Raw genomic sequence first — 15,435 nt, 5'->3', positions numbered from 1 at the left:
TGTACCCGTGGCCTCCTTGACACCTCTGCTGCTCCTGAAGCTGGCTTCTTGGGCAGTCGAGGTACAATACACAGTAAGGTACAGAAATGAAAAGGAGACCAAGCTTCTTGGACAGTAACAGGAGCCATGGCCGCGGTGTCCGCATTGCGCAGCGCCGTGATTTCCATAAGCAATGCCAAACAGTACATACATACCCATTCACCAACATTCAATTTCCAGAAACATGTTTAGATGGGGACTAAGATTCTTTTCATGAGCTACCTAATTGCCCAGCCACACCAGTTTGCTCCTCAACGAAAGGTCCTCTCGAGCCAGCGCGCATTTGAGAACGAAATGGTATACATGGAAAGAGAACACAATGTGCAGAAACAAAGAAAACAAGTAAGTCATACTGCTATTTATCCATTATGTCGATTCAACCTTGGGGGTGGGCCCCATCATGCCGTTGATGCTTGCGCTTGTTGGTGTCTTGGTCTCTCCTGACGACGGAGCGGGGCCCGAGCCGTTGGTCGTGGCCACGGCGGCCTTCTTCTCGTCCTCGCCGCTGTCATCATAGTCCTCGTCGACGTCCATCTTGCGAGCCGCGCGTTCCGGCTCGCTGGGCTGAGGCGGGCGAGGCGCGGGAGTGTGCTCCATGGGCGCCCTCTCCTCAGCAGGGTACTCCTTGACACCCGGGGCGGGTCCGGAGGGAGGTCCGGACGGGCCGTTCTGGGCGCCACCATCATGGAGAATGTTCTGCATCGGCGCAGCGGCCGACTGCATGGGCGGGAGGTGGTTAGAGGGCATGGGGTGGCTCGGCTGGTGGTGCGCAGCCTCCGACGGGTGGTAGCCGTCGTTGGCGTTGCGCTGCTCCTCGCCCCTACGGATGTCATCCGCCCTCCTTTGGTCATCAGCCCTGCGCTGGTCCTCGGCGCGACGTTGGTCCTCAAAGCGGCGAGCCTCTGATGAGTTGCGACGGTACGGGTCGCGAGAGCCGGGAGGGGTAGACGGACGTCTAGGACGAACGTCGTCCAGTCTGGCGCGGTTCTCGTCATTGGCAGGCCGCTTGTGAGCAGAGTCCTCTTCCCACTCGCGCATGCGCTTGGGTCCAACGGAAGCCGGGCGATCATGCTCGCTGCGGGCGGCAGATTCCGCAGGGATCGCGCCCGGAGGAGGCGGAGGCGGGTGTGCCGCCTCCATGGGACCGGGTGTGGGGCCGTCAGGGTGATGTCCGTAAGGCGGAGGTGGGGGCGCCTGGTGTTGAGGGTACGCAGACTTGGGAGACGGCATGCGGTTGTCGTGCATGGGTCTCTCACCGGGGCGGGGGCTGTTGGTGCCGCGGAACTGAGAAGGCGGGCCCGGAGGGCCGTTCGGAGGGCCGGTCTGCATGGGAGGCATCTGAGCAGACGACGGCTGAGAGTAGTTGGGGTTGGGAATACGAGGCGCCGAGGTGGGAGGGGCTTGGTGGGCCTGCTGAGACTGCTGAGGCGGGCCCGACTGGTAGTGTGAGGGAGGAGGGGGGGTCGGGCCACGGCGAATCGACTCGGGGTAGGGCGGGCGACCGCCGTGCTGTTGCTGCTGCTGCTCCTGCCTTGGGCTGGGCTGGCGCGGCATGGGAGGCGCGGGGCCGCGGAATGGCTCACCGCGCTGCTCGTAAGGGTTAGGGGGCTGCGGAGGGGGGTTGATATCCGCGAGTCTGCCCCAACCGTTAGGGCCGGGACCGTTGGGTCCGGGAGGCGGAGGCGGCTGCTGTCCTTGCTGCTGACCTCCGCTGGGAGCAGAGCTTCCCCACTGAGGAGCCGGGGGACCGACTTGGTAGGCCTGCGGGTGAACGTCGGCCGGCTGAGGGGCGGATGGGGGCTGGCCACCGTTGGCGCCGCCGTTCCTGAGCAGCTGGAGTCGCGCCTTGATGTGAGGGTTCTGGGGGTCCAGCTCTGCAGCGCGCTGGTACGCATCCAGAGCGTCACTAATTTGGTTGTTGCAGGACTCGTACAGAGTACCCAAGTCGTACCACACCTCAGAGATGAAGGGGTTGAGGCGGATGGCGCGAGAGTAGGCGTCAAGCGCGTCACGGTACTGGTTGATCTGGTAGTAAAGGACACCGATAGAGCACCAGAACGTGGGGTTGCGCCCATCACGATAGACGGCTTGTTGGTACGCCTCGTACGCCTTGGGGTACTTTTGCTGGGACATGTAGCACCGACCGAGCAGGTACCAACTTTGCGCGTCGCCCTGGTCGGCAGCAACAGACTTCTCCAAGAACTCAATGGCGCGCTCTTGGCTCTGGAAGCTGCTGCTCTGCTGGTGGTGAAGCCAGCCGAGCTGTTGCAGGACCTTTGCGTGACTGGGATCGCGCTCGAGGACCCGCTGGTAAGCAGCCTTGGCGCTGTCATACTGTGGAGGTCAGTAAAAGCTTTCTTCGGCCTGGCATCGAGGGACTCACGTCTTTCTGCTGTTCATGGACGTGTCCAATCTGGAACCAGATGTCCTCCTCGGTCAGGGGAGGCGGCGGGGAGTTGACAATGTACTTGAAGCACTCCAAACTCTGACCAAATTTCTGCTGCTGCTTATATATTATCCCGAGACGGAAATAGATTTCGTTTGCCTTCTCGAAGTCGGGCTGCATCTGCATGACTTGGGAAAAGGCCTCCTCGGCGTGCTCGAGAGAGCCATATCGGTCGTAGAGAATACCAATGCCATACCACAACTTGGGCTCCTGGATCAAAGTTAGCACGAGTTACTTGAAGACTTATGTAGCGAAACATACCCTAGGGCTCCTCAAGTTGACGAGAGCAGACTGGTAGGCAGCGTAAGCTTGCTGCAGATCGTCCATCATAAGGTAGCAGTGGCCTATGATTTGTTAACGTCGCCATCGGATGAGGTTCGGTCGCGCGCGTCACATACCTAGACTGCCCCAGGCTTCACCATTGGTGTTGTCAATCTTAAGGATCGCCTGCAAGTAGTCGACGGCCTTGTTGAACTCCTCGCGCGTGCGCAGGATCAAGCTGATGGCGTTCATAGCAGCTACGGATTGCGGGTTCGCCTGCAACGCACGATCGTAGGCCTTCATGGCCTCGTCGAGGTTGCCGAGCAGCTCAGCGAAGCTACCTGTAATCAATTGTCAGCGAGGGTGATGCGCGTCAATTGTCGCGAGTTACCTACCAATCTGCATCCAAACGGCCTCGTTCATGAGGAGAATCTGGCGCGACGGCGCATAGTTCTGGCCATGCTGCAGGCTCGGGGGCGGAGGAGGCCCAGGAGGGCCATGCTGCTGAGGCTGCATGGCCATCGTCGGGGAGGGGTGGTGGTTGGCCATTCTATCTAGGGGAGGAGGAAAGTTGACTTGCGCGGCCAGCTGCGGGTCTGCCTCAATGGATTGATCGCCTGCCTATTGACCGCGCAAAGGCGACGATGTGGCAGGAACCAGAAGTTGAGGGTTACGGAGAAACCAAGAAATTAACTTTTAACCAAAGATGGAAACCGCTACGAGTACCCGAGGTTCGCGTCACCCAAGAGGCGGGAAGTTGAAAGGGGTTGTCGCGATGGTCCGACCAGATTGTGGTGGTTGTGGATGGCGACCCGTCAACCTGGGGGCTGGGGGGCGAAAGTTAGAAGCAACGACACGATGAAGCTGCTGAATCAAACAAAAATAAACGGGATGCGGTGTACGAAAGGGATGCAAGGCCCTTTGGTGAATCGCAATGATGATGTTGGGAAAAGGAAGGGATACGAGAGCCGAAGGCGATCGATCGAAGCGGCCCCGATACAGCTCTGTGGGAAGTTGGGGATGGGGGAAGAAAACGAGAAGGGGAAGTTGGGAGGCTGCGAGAGGTTCCTAAGGTAGGTTCCATCATTCTGTGCCAAACTCACCTTACCCACGAGTGAACGGGCAGCAAGGAGGGAGTACGTACCGGGGGACGTACCCTTTGTTCCTTCCGTTCCTTTCTCCCACTAAATGCACGCCACGGGTCCCTTTTCCCAGCGAAACGATACGACGGGGCGTGTGGCACGCTTTTTTATTTAGCTGGGGGTGCCAGATGTGGGGAGGGGGGCCAGGAGAGGGGGGAGCTAAGGTCGCCGTCGCGGCAGCGGTAGCGGTACGTACCCTGAACCATCTCATCTAAAAGCCTCCAGGCTTTTTACAGCTAGTTCGAGCTTAGCACGCACTCTCTTACCTTACCTTTGCCTTTTTTACCTTCCCTCACTACGGATACGCAGTACGTACCTTTCTCTGGGCTGGCTTGCTTGCTTGACCTGACCTGGCCTGACCTCCCGTCACTTGCGGATATCTTGGCTGGAGCCGAAGTGCCACGCCCTCGGCCGTCACCCTCGCTCCGTTGGACCTGGGACCATCATCTCACCCACGCGCACCGCAGCGCAGCGCATCGCGCAGCCGCCTCAGAGTCGCGCGCCCACCGCCCGGGGGCAGATACGCCTACGGATACACTACCTTAACCCCCTCCCACGCCGACCCAGGCCAGGCACGGCACCCAGGTGCAGATTCATGGAGGCGGGCGGCGGGCACTCCCACTGAAGGCAATTCGCCTCCCCTCACCCATCCCGCCCAAGGCGCCCGCTGGGAGGGGACCGACGGACCCATGGCCCATGTGTGTGCTTGGCTGGCTCCTCCTGCTGCTCCGAAATGGGTTGCGAAAGGGCAAGGATTTACAACCACAGAGTGCCTTGGCTGATGGAGACCACGACCTCACTTGCGGAAACCTGCGGTTAGGGAGATGGGGATTGTGGATGAGCCTCTGGGAGGCTAGCGAAACACGCATTGCAGACGGGTCTCCATCTTCTTTGATTGCTTTGCCGGCCTGCGTTGCGCATCGCATCGCATCGCTGGCGACTCGAGTCCCGTCGTCGTCGGGGGCGCGTCTGCTGCGTCTGTCTCTCTCGCCCTTTTTCTCTCAGCCTCCTCCCTTCTGCAGGCTATCCGTCACCAGCACCGCCGCTGTGAACCTTCCTCCCGCCCTGTCAGTCGCCAAATGCGTGATTGCTACCTTGTCTTACGCCGCCGCGGGACCTCTCCATTTATTTATTTATTTCGTGTTGCTGCTGAAAGTGGGCCCCCGAAGCTTCTTTTCCCCTTGTCGCAGGTTGCTGGTTCCCCCAGCAAGTCTCCAGAGAGAATCTCGCTCATCACCCGCACTTGCGAGTCGTGCATCGCGAATCTGGTGATTAATCCGACAATGTCCGAGGATGTGCTGGATAAAAAGCTGCCGTCAACCGTTTTAGTCGAAGCAGCGCAGCAGGATGTCGCGCAACGTGATGCAGCCTCAGTCTTGGCTTCGCGATCCTCGATTTGCCTTGTTTTGGGCGGCGGCCCCTTCAACTTGCTGACGTCCAGTTGCAACGTGGGCATGTCCATATCGATTAAGCGGTGGCGCACGTTGTGATAGCTGACGGACCCGGCGCGATAAAATAGGGGACGACGTTGCCAGCACACCCAGACAAAGCACATGATGAATGATCTACGAGGGAATGCTTCCTTGGCCAGCACCCAGACGCGGGCATTTCCATCCATCCTCAGCCGGTTTGAAACAAAAAGAACAGCCGTGTCGCATCGCATCGCATCGCGTCGCCCATGCCAGTCTCTTGGTTTCCGCGGCGGAAACTCACCGAGGGTATGGGTCACGATTCGAACAGAGACATGCCTTAGGCAGATCTTGCGCCTGAGATGACTGAAGAACGGCTTCCACGGCACGGGACGGATACAGACAATGGAACAGCGGTAGCATCATCGCGGCCAATGCGGCGAAATGGGCAGAGAGTGCCCTTTTTTCTCAGCGTCAGTGGCCGATGCAAAGTAACCGCCTCTTTCGTGATACAGCCATGTCAGGTGACTGAAAATCTTTCCGAATTGCATCGATCTGTCAGATCGGGAATGTGCAAATTGCCAGAGAATTATGCTCCGAACTAGATACCCTCTGTATCCAAATCCGAACGTGCTGTCGACGCTCGTCCTCCGGGTTCCCTAAAATAAACAAAAGAAGATCAACTAAAAGATTGACAGGTTCGTCAGGAATGGATCGAAACAGCCGTCAATAGCCCAAGGGATCAGAGGCCGAATTAAAAATAATCAGTCACCTCAGCCCAAGAAATCAACAGCGCTGCGCTTGAGCTGCTGCTAGGTACTGCCGCCGCCGCCGCTAAACTGCATTTCGGCAAACCCCACGTGTCGCTGAGGTGCTGTTGGGTTGTCACCTCAGCGTCCAGGTCGGGGAGGTTAATATTCACCGAGGGGACAGGCTGCTGCTCTGGGTCCTTTCCCCCGGGAAATGTCCCTGAGATTGAGTCGAGGTACCGGCCGGCGTCACCCTCGCAGTCCCAAGTCTCACCCGACATGAGCCTCCAACGAGTGCTAGGCCAGCGTGTCGACGGCTATCTGCCCGTTGCCCGCGCCTGGCTGGCTGGGCTCTCCTCACTAACGAACCTGGGAGTCGACTCTGGGTTGGCGGGCTGGGCTGGGCTGGGCGGTGTCCAGGGCGGGCAGATTTGGTGCATGCACCAGCACCAACCAGGCTGGTCCCCCCCGAGCCCGAGATCCTGATCGGGGGTGGAAGGGTGTGCCAGGTGGTGGTGGATCGCACCGTCGAAGACATGCCAGAACCAAAACCAACGACCCGACCTCTAAGAAAGGACGAACTTTGAGTTTGGTTCATGTCATCGCTGCACCACTGCATCCATCCATCCAGAACGCCGATGTGACTTCATCCGTGCCGCAACTGCCCGCTAGTCAGTTAGCTCCGTTATTGCATTGGGAGGTTGATTACCCTCCCACCGCCCTCCCCAACTCTCCGAGCTTCCCCTTCCCACCACCATCATTACGCAGTAGGTACATACAGTGTATGCCGTAGGTTTGGAGACAAGCGCCTGGCCGCCCTCCGTCACCGTCTCTGTCTCTGGGGTGGTGTTGTCTTTCCTCGTCGGCCCCCTCCCCCGGTTATGATCTTCGGTTTCAGCACCTGATGATCGGGATGGGATGGGCTTGGAGGTGGTTCATCGGCTTCGCTTCCTTGCAGCAGGTACTGCTTGATGTCTGGAAGGGACTTTTATTTCGGCTCTCTGTTGCAAAGAACGAACCTTGCCTTTCTTCACTCGAATAAGCTCGGCTGGCCCGAAATCTGCGAAAATCGCGGGCATCGAGGTTTCAGGCCCGGTTTATATGGTCCTCCGACACGACGCTATCGTCAGGAGGTGCAGTGCGGCGGCTGTTGACCCTCGGATGGCTGCTGACAGCCGGATTGGTTTCCCTGTACCGGCGGCGTATCGATGTGCACCATCTGCTCGTGTGTGGAGGATGCAGATACAGGCGACATACATGACGCGGGTGCAGATGTGGGCGTTAATACTCTGTCTTTTTATTTCCCGCCAGCACCCAAGTCGTGATTGCCTCGGTGGCCGCCGCTGTCGCCGCCTCCGCCGCCAACCACCCGGCTGGGGGAGGAGGGGATCATGGGTGGGAGGGGAGACACACGCAGCGAAAAGCTGGAGTCTTGGCCTTCACGGTTGGGACTGGAGGTGAGGCCTGAGGTGAGGAATGAAAACGAGGAGGGGGCGTATCGTCAGGGGTCCGAGGTGTGAAGAAATAAATTGCGAGTGATGAACAGCAGCATCGACGGGGTGGAGGGGCGTGAGAGGGCGTGGCCGTCGTCGTGCGTCTGTCTCTCTCTGTGTGGCGGGGGTGCCTGCCGTTCCCCCAGTCCTTGGCTTGGACGAAGTAAAGATTGTGTGCGTGCCCAGCGCAGTACAGCAGATACGTACCGGTAACGCAAGGTAAGGTATGTTGGATGTGCGTGTGGGCGGCGGAGGAGGGATGCAGCCATCTCTCGCATATGCAGGCCGTTTGGGGCGGTACGAGGGTACCGAGGTGTCAAGGTGAGAGTCGGTGGACGCGCGACGGGTTTCCGGGAGAGGGAGGCGGAGGATGGGAGAGCGGCCGAGAATGAATGGTGATGGGAGGCTGTATCTGCATCGTCAGGATGAGTAATGAACAGGATGGGATGCCCGATCTGTTCTGATGATGCTGAGGGTGGAGGTGAAGTGAGTGGGAGGGTAAGGGCAGCTCAAGAGGGTGGTGATGGACAGAAAACGGGAGATGAGAGAGTGCACGGCTCCTGGGAAAGGTCCCGGGCGGGTACGTAGGGTAGGTTTGTCGGCGTGCATATTCGGTACCGTTGGTCGTAAGTGATGAGGCACTTTACTTTCCGCCCCAGGTTGAGAGATAAGTACGAGCAGTGTCAGTGTACGGCGTAAGGTACTCGCAGAGGTGACTCGTGAGAGAGACAAGCAGCAGGCGTGCTGCACTGCGCTGTATCCGTACCTACACTACGGCCACCTTAGCGACCACAGCAGCGCCTCCAACCTGCCATCCGCCAAGTTGTCGAACCTGACGTGCCACGGTGCCACGGTGCAGGCTGATCTGACTCCTTGGCGTCAGTTATGGTGTGGTATCAAAAAGTCTGTGGGACGGGGAGAGCCTTTTCGGGGTCAAGTGGCACCGCCTGGGTCCATCCATGTTTCCATCGCCCTCGTCCTGAACAAGTCTTCTGTGCCTCTTCCCAACGCGTACAAGCGGCCCCTCCCCGGCAGCCCGGGTATTTTCTGACTTTGTCCTGTGTGTCCGCGCCGCAGCACGGAGCAGAGAGCGCTTCCCGTCCTGGTCCTGGTGCCTGCTGAGATTATCTAAGACACGACAACCCACTGCGTATTGAAGAACGTACCGCGCTTACCTAAGGCAACCTGAGGTCGTACGCTCCCTCCCTCCCTACAACTGCGCGTACCGTCCGGCTCTAAAGCCCCCCTGGGTACCCTTTGCGGGATCGGGTTGGAAACGAACAAGAGGGAAACCTAACGTTATTGGCTCCCGACACGTTGTTGTTTTTTTATTCCCTTCGCTGACTGAAGAACGGAAGCAATGGCACGTTCTGCTGCTCGCTTCGCATCATGATCAGCGTCGCTGTCGTCGTTTCGCTTTCGCCGTCGCAACAAGTCAAGCCAACCGCTACACTCGGTACGCACCACGACACGTCCAGAGTGCGACGATGACGGATACACAAAACACATCACCACCTACCCACCGAGTATCCGTACCTTAGGAGGCTGATCCAAGCCTGGGTCCTCGTGGTCAAGTGGTGCCTTGCGGGCGGTGCGATCCCTCCATATTAATAAGGACGGGCAATATTGCTTGAATCCTCCACCAGCTCCCCTCCTCGCCAGATTGGCTGCTGCCGCCCACCTTGTCTGCCCCGAATCCCCGAATCACACTCGTCGTCGTCCGTCGTCCGAGCAAGCGGATAATAAAAATCGACAAGTTCAAAAATTCTCCTGCCCTGCCCTGTCCTCCCTCCCGGTGCCAGGTTCCTCTTTCGGGCTGCCTTCTGCTGCTGCGCCGTCGTCGCTCGGAAACCCCATGCGCCAGGACCTAGGACCCAGGCTCAGGACATCATCTCCTTTTTTTGCCTCAACTCTTTGAGAGGAGCGCAGTCCACAGACCAAGCCCACTCAGGGAAGGGCTTGGCTGGTGCCGCCCTCCGGCCACGATGTCTACGGATACCTAGCCCAGCCCTTCCCCCATCATGTACGTAAGTCTCAACGCTCGCCAGGACCCGTCATGCGGTGAAAGGAAACGGCGGGGACTGGAACAACTGGGGACGACTCGGTCCTGTCGGCAACCATCACACGTGAGCTTGTCTCCAACGAGGCGAGCCTATCCCCGACGGTCGTGGCCCCCATCGCAAACCGTCCCATCTCCCACGTCGTCAAGGTTGGACTGGTCTTCCCGGTCCGACACAAGACGTACGGCATACGTGTTTGTCGCGACATCCAGACCGACGCTTTCGTCTCCCATCTCCTCTTGAAGGCATAGATGGATGGCACTTGTTGGCTGCCGGCGCCAGCGAGCGGACAGAAAAAGGAACTCCCGCATGGATACTTGCAGATCGAATCGCTCGGCTGGGCGCAAAGCGCGGGCATCTCAAACACCCGCATCCCGCCGCCGCATCAAGCCATCGCACGACACCGCTGCCACGATGTCCATGTCTTGGCGTTGGGTATGCTTCTTCTTCTTCGTCTCCTTGTCCGGTTTGCAGGACGTACGGAGATGCTATTTAAACTTGGGTTCTGGCCAAGACGGACTGGTTTCCAAGCAATGCTGCCGCAGCGGTTTCTTTTTCCTGGGCCACCCTCAACTAAGCCAGACATGCCGATGCCTTCGCCTGCAAATGAACCATTCTTGGCTGCGCGGGCGCACATTCCACATTCCTGCGAGGGCTGTGGAACATGGAAGCGAATTGCAAGGTGAGACAAATGATGCAGCCCAGCCCAAGCCTGGCAGCGGCCCATCCACACCTCAACGCAGCTCACGAGCCACAGGCGCCAGGGGCTGCACGCGCCACGGGGAAGCCGACTCAGCCAAAGCCAAGTCATCATCATCAACGCGGGCGGCGGGCCCCAAAAGCCAAGCCAAGCCAAGCCTACCCGACGGTGCCTTTCTTTTCTTCTTGTCGTGTTCTTTTTTTTTTTTTTTTTTTTTTCATCTCGTCGGAGATGTTCAGTGGCTCCCCCCTCGTTCCCTCCGCATCAAGTAGGGGCCACCTATCAGAGCCTTGATGATCCCTATCATTAACCGGCAATGGGAACATCGCCAGATACCACGCCGCACCGACCGCACCGCTGGCGACCCTGAATCTCAAGGCAACCAACACAGCACACACGCGCAAACAGGGTCACCTCCCAGATGCCCAGTGCCCCGTCGGTTCTGAGGAACGTTAAGCACCTGCTGAATAAGGCGTGCTGATTGTGGGGCTTCCCATCCGCCCATCCATTCCCTCGTCATCCCCTCCCACGCCCATGTCCACACGCCAAAACCTGTGTGAACCCGGCAATATCACGTCCCAGCTGTGATTGGCTCGGCCGGCTACCGCTACATCGGCAGAAACCTTTTTTCCCTAAATTTTTCCTTCTTTTCCTGCCCGGCCCTTTCCCTTTTCCCTCACCCAAGCCACAAGCCGCCTCCTCTCCAGTGCTCCACTCTCGCCTAAGGCAACGCTACGCCATGCCGCCGCTACGGTGTACGTACCCAGAGATCGGCGCATGCCGTCGACGTGATTGAGATGTTCCAGACTATTGGCCCGAGATTCCAGGTGCCCAAATTCTGGGCGTTTTGACGCGTCCGGTTGCTTCTCCCCAACCACGGCCCCATTCAATGGCGTAGCGTCCAATCAGACTGCTGTCATCTCCGGCTTCCATGGTTTTTCCGGAATACACCACACGACTAGAGATATGACCTGTACAGTGATCGTTCAAGCCAATCACCGTTGGAGGAGCGGCAAGTGAGCGACTCGTGAGAACCGCCTCTCCCGTTCGCTCCGTTCCCCTAAAGCATACGTAATTGCCTGTATCGAGACTCATAGAGAGAGAGTGTGTGTGTGAGCGTGCGTTGGTGCGTGTACATTACATGCATGCATTGACCAGAGACACCACACACACACACGCATCATACAACACCCACCACACAGGCACAATCGGCTCGCTTGCTCTAACAGCCAGCCAAAAGAAGGGACGCAAGAAGACGTTGGGTTGATTTGAGCAAGAACGCAATACACTTTTGGAGAAGCAGACGGAGACGGGACGATCAAGGGATCCTTGACCTATTTACCCTTTTCCACGGCCGTGTCATGCAGAGGGGAGGGCCCCCGAGGTTCATGTGTCATGTTCAGAGTTTCCCGCCGTCGCGCGCCCATCTTCTACATCGCCCGTCATCCGGGGGTTTGAAAGGTGGGAGGAGGGGGGCCTGGATGAACAAGACTGATGAAATCCATGTCGCCATCCATCATCCAGCACCACACGCACGCATCCCAAGATCCCGGGGGAAGCATCCTCCCGCACCCTTTTCCCATCCATGGAAGGGAGGGAAGTAAAGCATTAATCGTCCAGTGATCGCATAACGTTGTCTGGGCAGACTTTGGTCCATTCGCCTTGCGCGCCATCTTCTAGGTAAGGCGGCGCCCATCATGGCAGAGCTTAAAATGGTGAGACGAGATGTGTAGTGGGATACAGGTAAACCCGCAGGAGGGGGAAAGATGGTTAATGAAGAGACCGATTAGGCTTCAAGGAATGCCATACGAGTGATATCGATGATGGTCACTTTTTTGGGTTCTTGCTCTTGCTTTCTCATTTTCGGTTCACGTTCTCCGTGGCCCCTTTTCGTCTCGTTTGATCTGATCAGAACTTGACCGCCATGCATTCTCCGGATTACCGTGCGCCCCTTCAAACACTCTTACCTCATGATGCTTGACACCCTCCCTCGCCCTCAGAGTCGAAGGGAAGGGTAGGATTAGGAGAGGGAAACGGCAAGTCCCCGTAACTCACCCACGCACGTTTGGCCCTTTACTATTTTACCCATACCTTTTCTAAATTTCACTTTCTTTTGACACACGCATGGGTCCCGAAGATCGACGGTTCGACGTTCCTCGGTTTTCGAGTCCCGCAACTCTAAATCGCTGGCACAGAGGTGGAGGATGTGGTCCCATTAGATCTATCTCATCGACGGGTGAGAGGCACGCAGTCTACGGCAAGGATTGGGAAATGCAGTCTCATGACAACATTCCAGCGCATCCCAGCACTGAGTTTCGATATCCCGCTGAAAATTGGAATTGCGCATTCCCGATCGAAGATGTGGAATTTAGATACGGCATTTGGCGACTTGCCGTGTAAGCCTCAAATCTCAGCCTCCATTTCTGGGTCCTCAGCGGCAGACAGTGTGTGGGTTGAACGGCTAATGTACACACCAGGGGGAGGGGGCAGCCCGAGGAACACTGAAGAATACTACAGAACACAATGAAACACGGACCCTGAAGCAAGCGGCGGTTGGGTGCCAGACGAAAGAAGCAAAATTGAAAAAAGGGCCAAAACTCTAAACAGCGTCCGTCTCCCTTGGGCGGGCGGATCTGAAGGACTGACGTTCGTTTACATGGGCCGGCATCTATTTTCCTCCCATGATCGGGGAGGAAAAGGTACCGTAGCCGTAGGTAGGTAGGAGGCCCGGGCATCAGTGCGGGCACTCCGCCAGCCGCCGCCACGGGGCGGATTAGAACACACACCGCATACGCACACACACCCAAGAAAGATGAGGCATGGGAAGAAGTGTCAAGTTACACACGTACGCAAACAACGCCTGCAGGGCGGCAGATTGGCGCACTTTGACTTTTTGTCCCCCTTGGCGTTGGGTTCGAGAGGGAACGCAGGCACGAAGGTAAGGTGGAGTTTGGCCCAGATGGATCTGCCCGGCCGCCCACGGACCGGCGATCGTCGTTCGGGGTTTGGCTGTCACACTGGCTTTTTTTCCTTCTTCGCTTCCCTTCTCCGGCCGAGCGAGCGAAGAGACAAAAAAAGAGGACGGAGAGAGAAGGAGGGGGGCGCGGGGACCCGACAGCGGATAGCACGAGCCGAGTCTGCACACAGACGCTCTCGTATGTATCAATGACAGAAGGGAAGAAAAAAGGGTAAAAAAGAAAGGAGGAAACAAAGCTGCGAGCAGAAAGATCGGAAGAGAAACAGAATACGTCCGAGGGTTCCCCTTTTTTTGCTTTCTTCCTATGTCATGTTCTACGACCCAGGTCCGAGAGTTGTTTTTTTGCTGCAGCTGTGTGTAAGACAGAAAACCGGTCCGCCGCACAACCGCCACCAGTCAGGCCTGCGTCTTCGGAGCCGTTCACCCACAACTCGGACCTCGACGACAGTTCGGGGTGCCGATGGAGCAAATCGACAGGGGAGAGGACGAGACTGGACTGAACTAGTGCCTGGACCGAACTGATATATGCCGACATGACGCAGGGCACGTGGGTGAGGGATGGCACATGGAAACGGACGGATGCTCGCGCGCGGATGTCAGTGATACCGGAACAATGACGAAGGCATAACTGTGGACAGACGTGCCAGCTTTTCCCAATGTAAAACGTACATCATCGATTCCCGGTCCGTTGTAAGTAAAACTACACTTATACCTTGAATGAGGTCCTCACTCTGTCATAATCCCAAAACCGCCCAACTACCGACTGTACTTCTCGCGCAGGTATCCATCTGTAGACGCCGATGCCCGAAAGAGAGAAACAAAGAAAAACACCCGCAAGGAATTAAAGTTACTCCCTGATTCACAGCTGAAGAGTACAATTCGTACCGTTCTGTCCAATCGCCCCTTTTCCCCGTTGAAACCGCATGGCCCAAGAACTGATTTCAAGCCAAGGCCACTCCCCATTCATACCCCTCCCTATGATCCGTTCTTGTCGTTCGAGTCCTGCTCGGGGGTATAGTTGGTCTCTCCCAACATCTCGGTCGGCCCAGTGGTCATGGCCGTCTGCGTGTTGGGTGCGGGTTGCGTCTGCACCGTCGGGCCCGTAGGTTGCTGCGCCGGGGGCTGTGAGGATGATCGCGCCGCCGCGTTGGCCGTCGCCGCGTGGAGTCTTTGATCGAGTGTCTTGAGGGCGAGCGCGCGTCTCCGCTCCGCCTCCGCCCTTGCGCCGCCGGGGGCGCTACGTTGGATGTAGTTATTTCCGCGTCCCCCGGACATGTTGTCGGCAGAGAATGGGCTGCATATCCGCATCGCGACGAGAACCTCGAAGATTTGGGAAGAGAGCGCGGCCACAAACGGTTTGGCGGGGCTGGGGAAGAATTCGGCAAAGGCGAAAGTCTCGCTGGCGTCTCCGCGCATCGATGTTGGCTGCGAGGCATCGAGGTCGGGGAAGACCTTCTTGTAGAAGCGGAGGTAGGTCCAGCTGGTGAGGAAGCCGGTCACAGCAAGGGAGAAGGAGGCGGTCGTCAGAAGCGGCGTCAGGGTGAGCGCAAGGACAATTCCGAGGTACACGAGCGGGAATCTCGGGACCCGCATGGAGAGGATGCCACGGAAGAGGGTGACAGTGTGCGCCGGAACGAGCTGACTGAAAGCGACGAGGAAGGATATTTGCATCGGAATCGTGCCACCAATGACGGTGAGTCTGTTTGGAGCTTGGTTAGCCTCGGAGCTTCCGGCATTTTTGTAAGAGAGAGCTCTACATACGTCCAACGCTCGTTCCTCGTCAGAGTAAAGAAGACGATCATGGTCGCAAATGTGAGGGTATTCGGAATCAGAGCTGTGATGGCAACAAACTTGGCCAGCTCCGCCGACGACCAAGCTCTCTCGAGATATCTTCCGCCATGGTATATGGTCACGCCGGCAATGCCTAGCGTGAAGATGTTGTTCTCAACTAATGTTGAGGTCAAGAAGGTCCACGGGTAGATAAGGGAGAGCTGAGGGATGAGCGTGAGGTAGGGTATCACGATCTCTGAGGTTGCGCTCCATTGGCGATAGCGGATCGCAGCGCTCAAGAAAGACTGCAATACGAGCACGGCCAGGAGGCCACGGGTGACCGGGGGGATGTTGATTCGGGGCGGCATCTTGGGTACAGCTTCCGGTCG

General features: G+C 57.7%; 2 protein-coding genes across 2 annotated transcripts; both read right to left on the bottom strand.

Moving 5' to 3' along the window:
• Positions 1 to 405: 405 nt before the first annotated feature.
• Positions 406 to 3,268, bottom strand: ssn6 (General transcriptional corepressor ssn6; the record flags this gene model as incomplete). The annotated part of the gene is made up of 5 exons (XM_036634924.1): positions 406 to 2,373; positions 2,423 to 2,695; positions 2,747 to 2,829; positions 2,884 to 3,087; positions 3,142 to 3,268. The coding sequence occupies 5 exons, from the start codon at positions 3,266 to 3,268 to the stop codon at positions 406 to 408; spliced, it is 2,655 nt and encodes an 884-aa protein (XP_036498987.1).
• A 10,983-nt stretch (positions 3,269 to 14,251) lies between these two features.
• Positions 14,252 to 15,414, bottom strand: RBL19 (Rhomboid-like protein 19; the record flags this gene model as incomplete). Its single annotated transcript, XM_036634923.1, has 2 exons — positions 14,252 to 14,975; positions 15,038 to 15,414. 2 exons carry the CDS (start codon positions 15,412 to 15,414, stop codon positions 14,252 to 14,254), a joined length of 1,101 nt encoding a protein of 366 aa, XP_036498986.1.
• Positions 15,415 to 15,435: the final 21 nt, after the last annotated feature.

This window comes from Colletotrichum siamense (assembly GCF_013390195.1).
Source record: "Colletotrichum siamense strain Cg363 chromosome Unknown KSG_Cg363_contig02, whole genome shotgun sequence".
Taxonomy (NCBI): domain Eukaryota; kingdom Fungi; phylum Ascomycota; class Sordariomycetes; order Glomerellales; family Glomerellaceae; genus Colletotrichum; species Colletotrichum siamense.
This window is presented reverse-complemented; position numbering and strand designations above follow the sequence as displayed.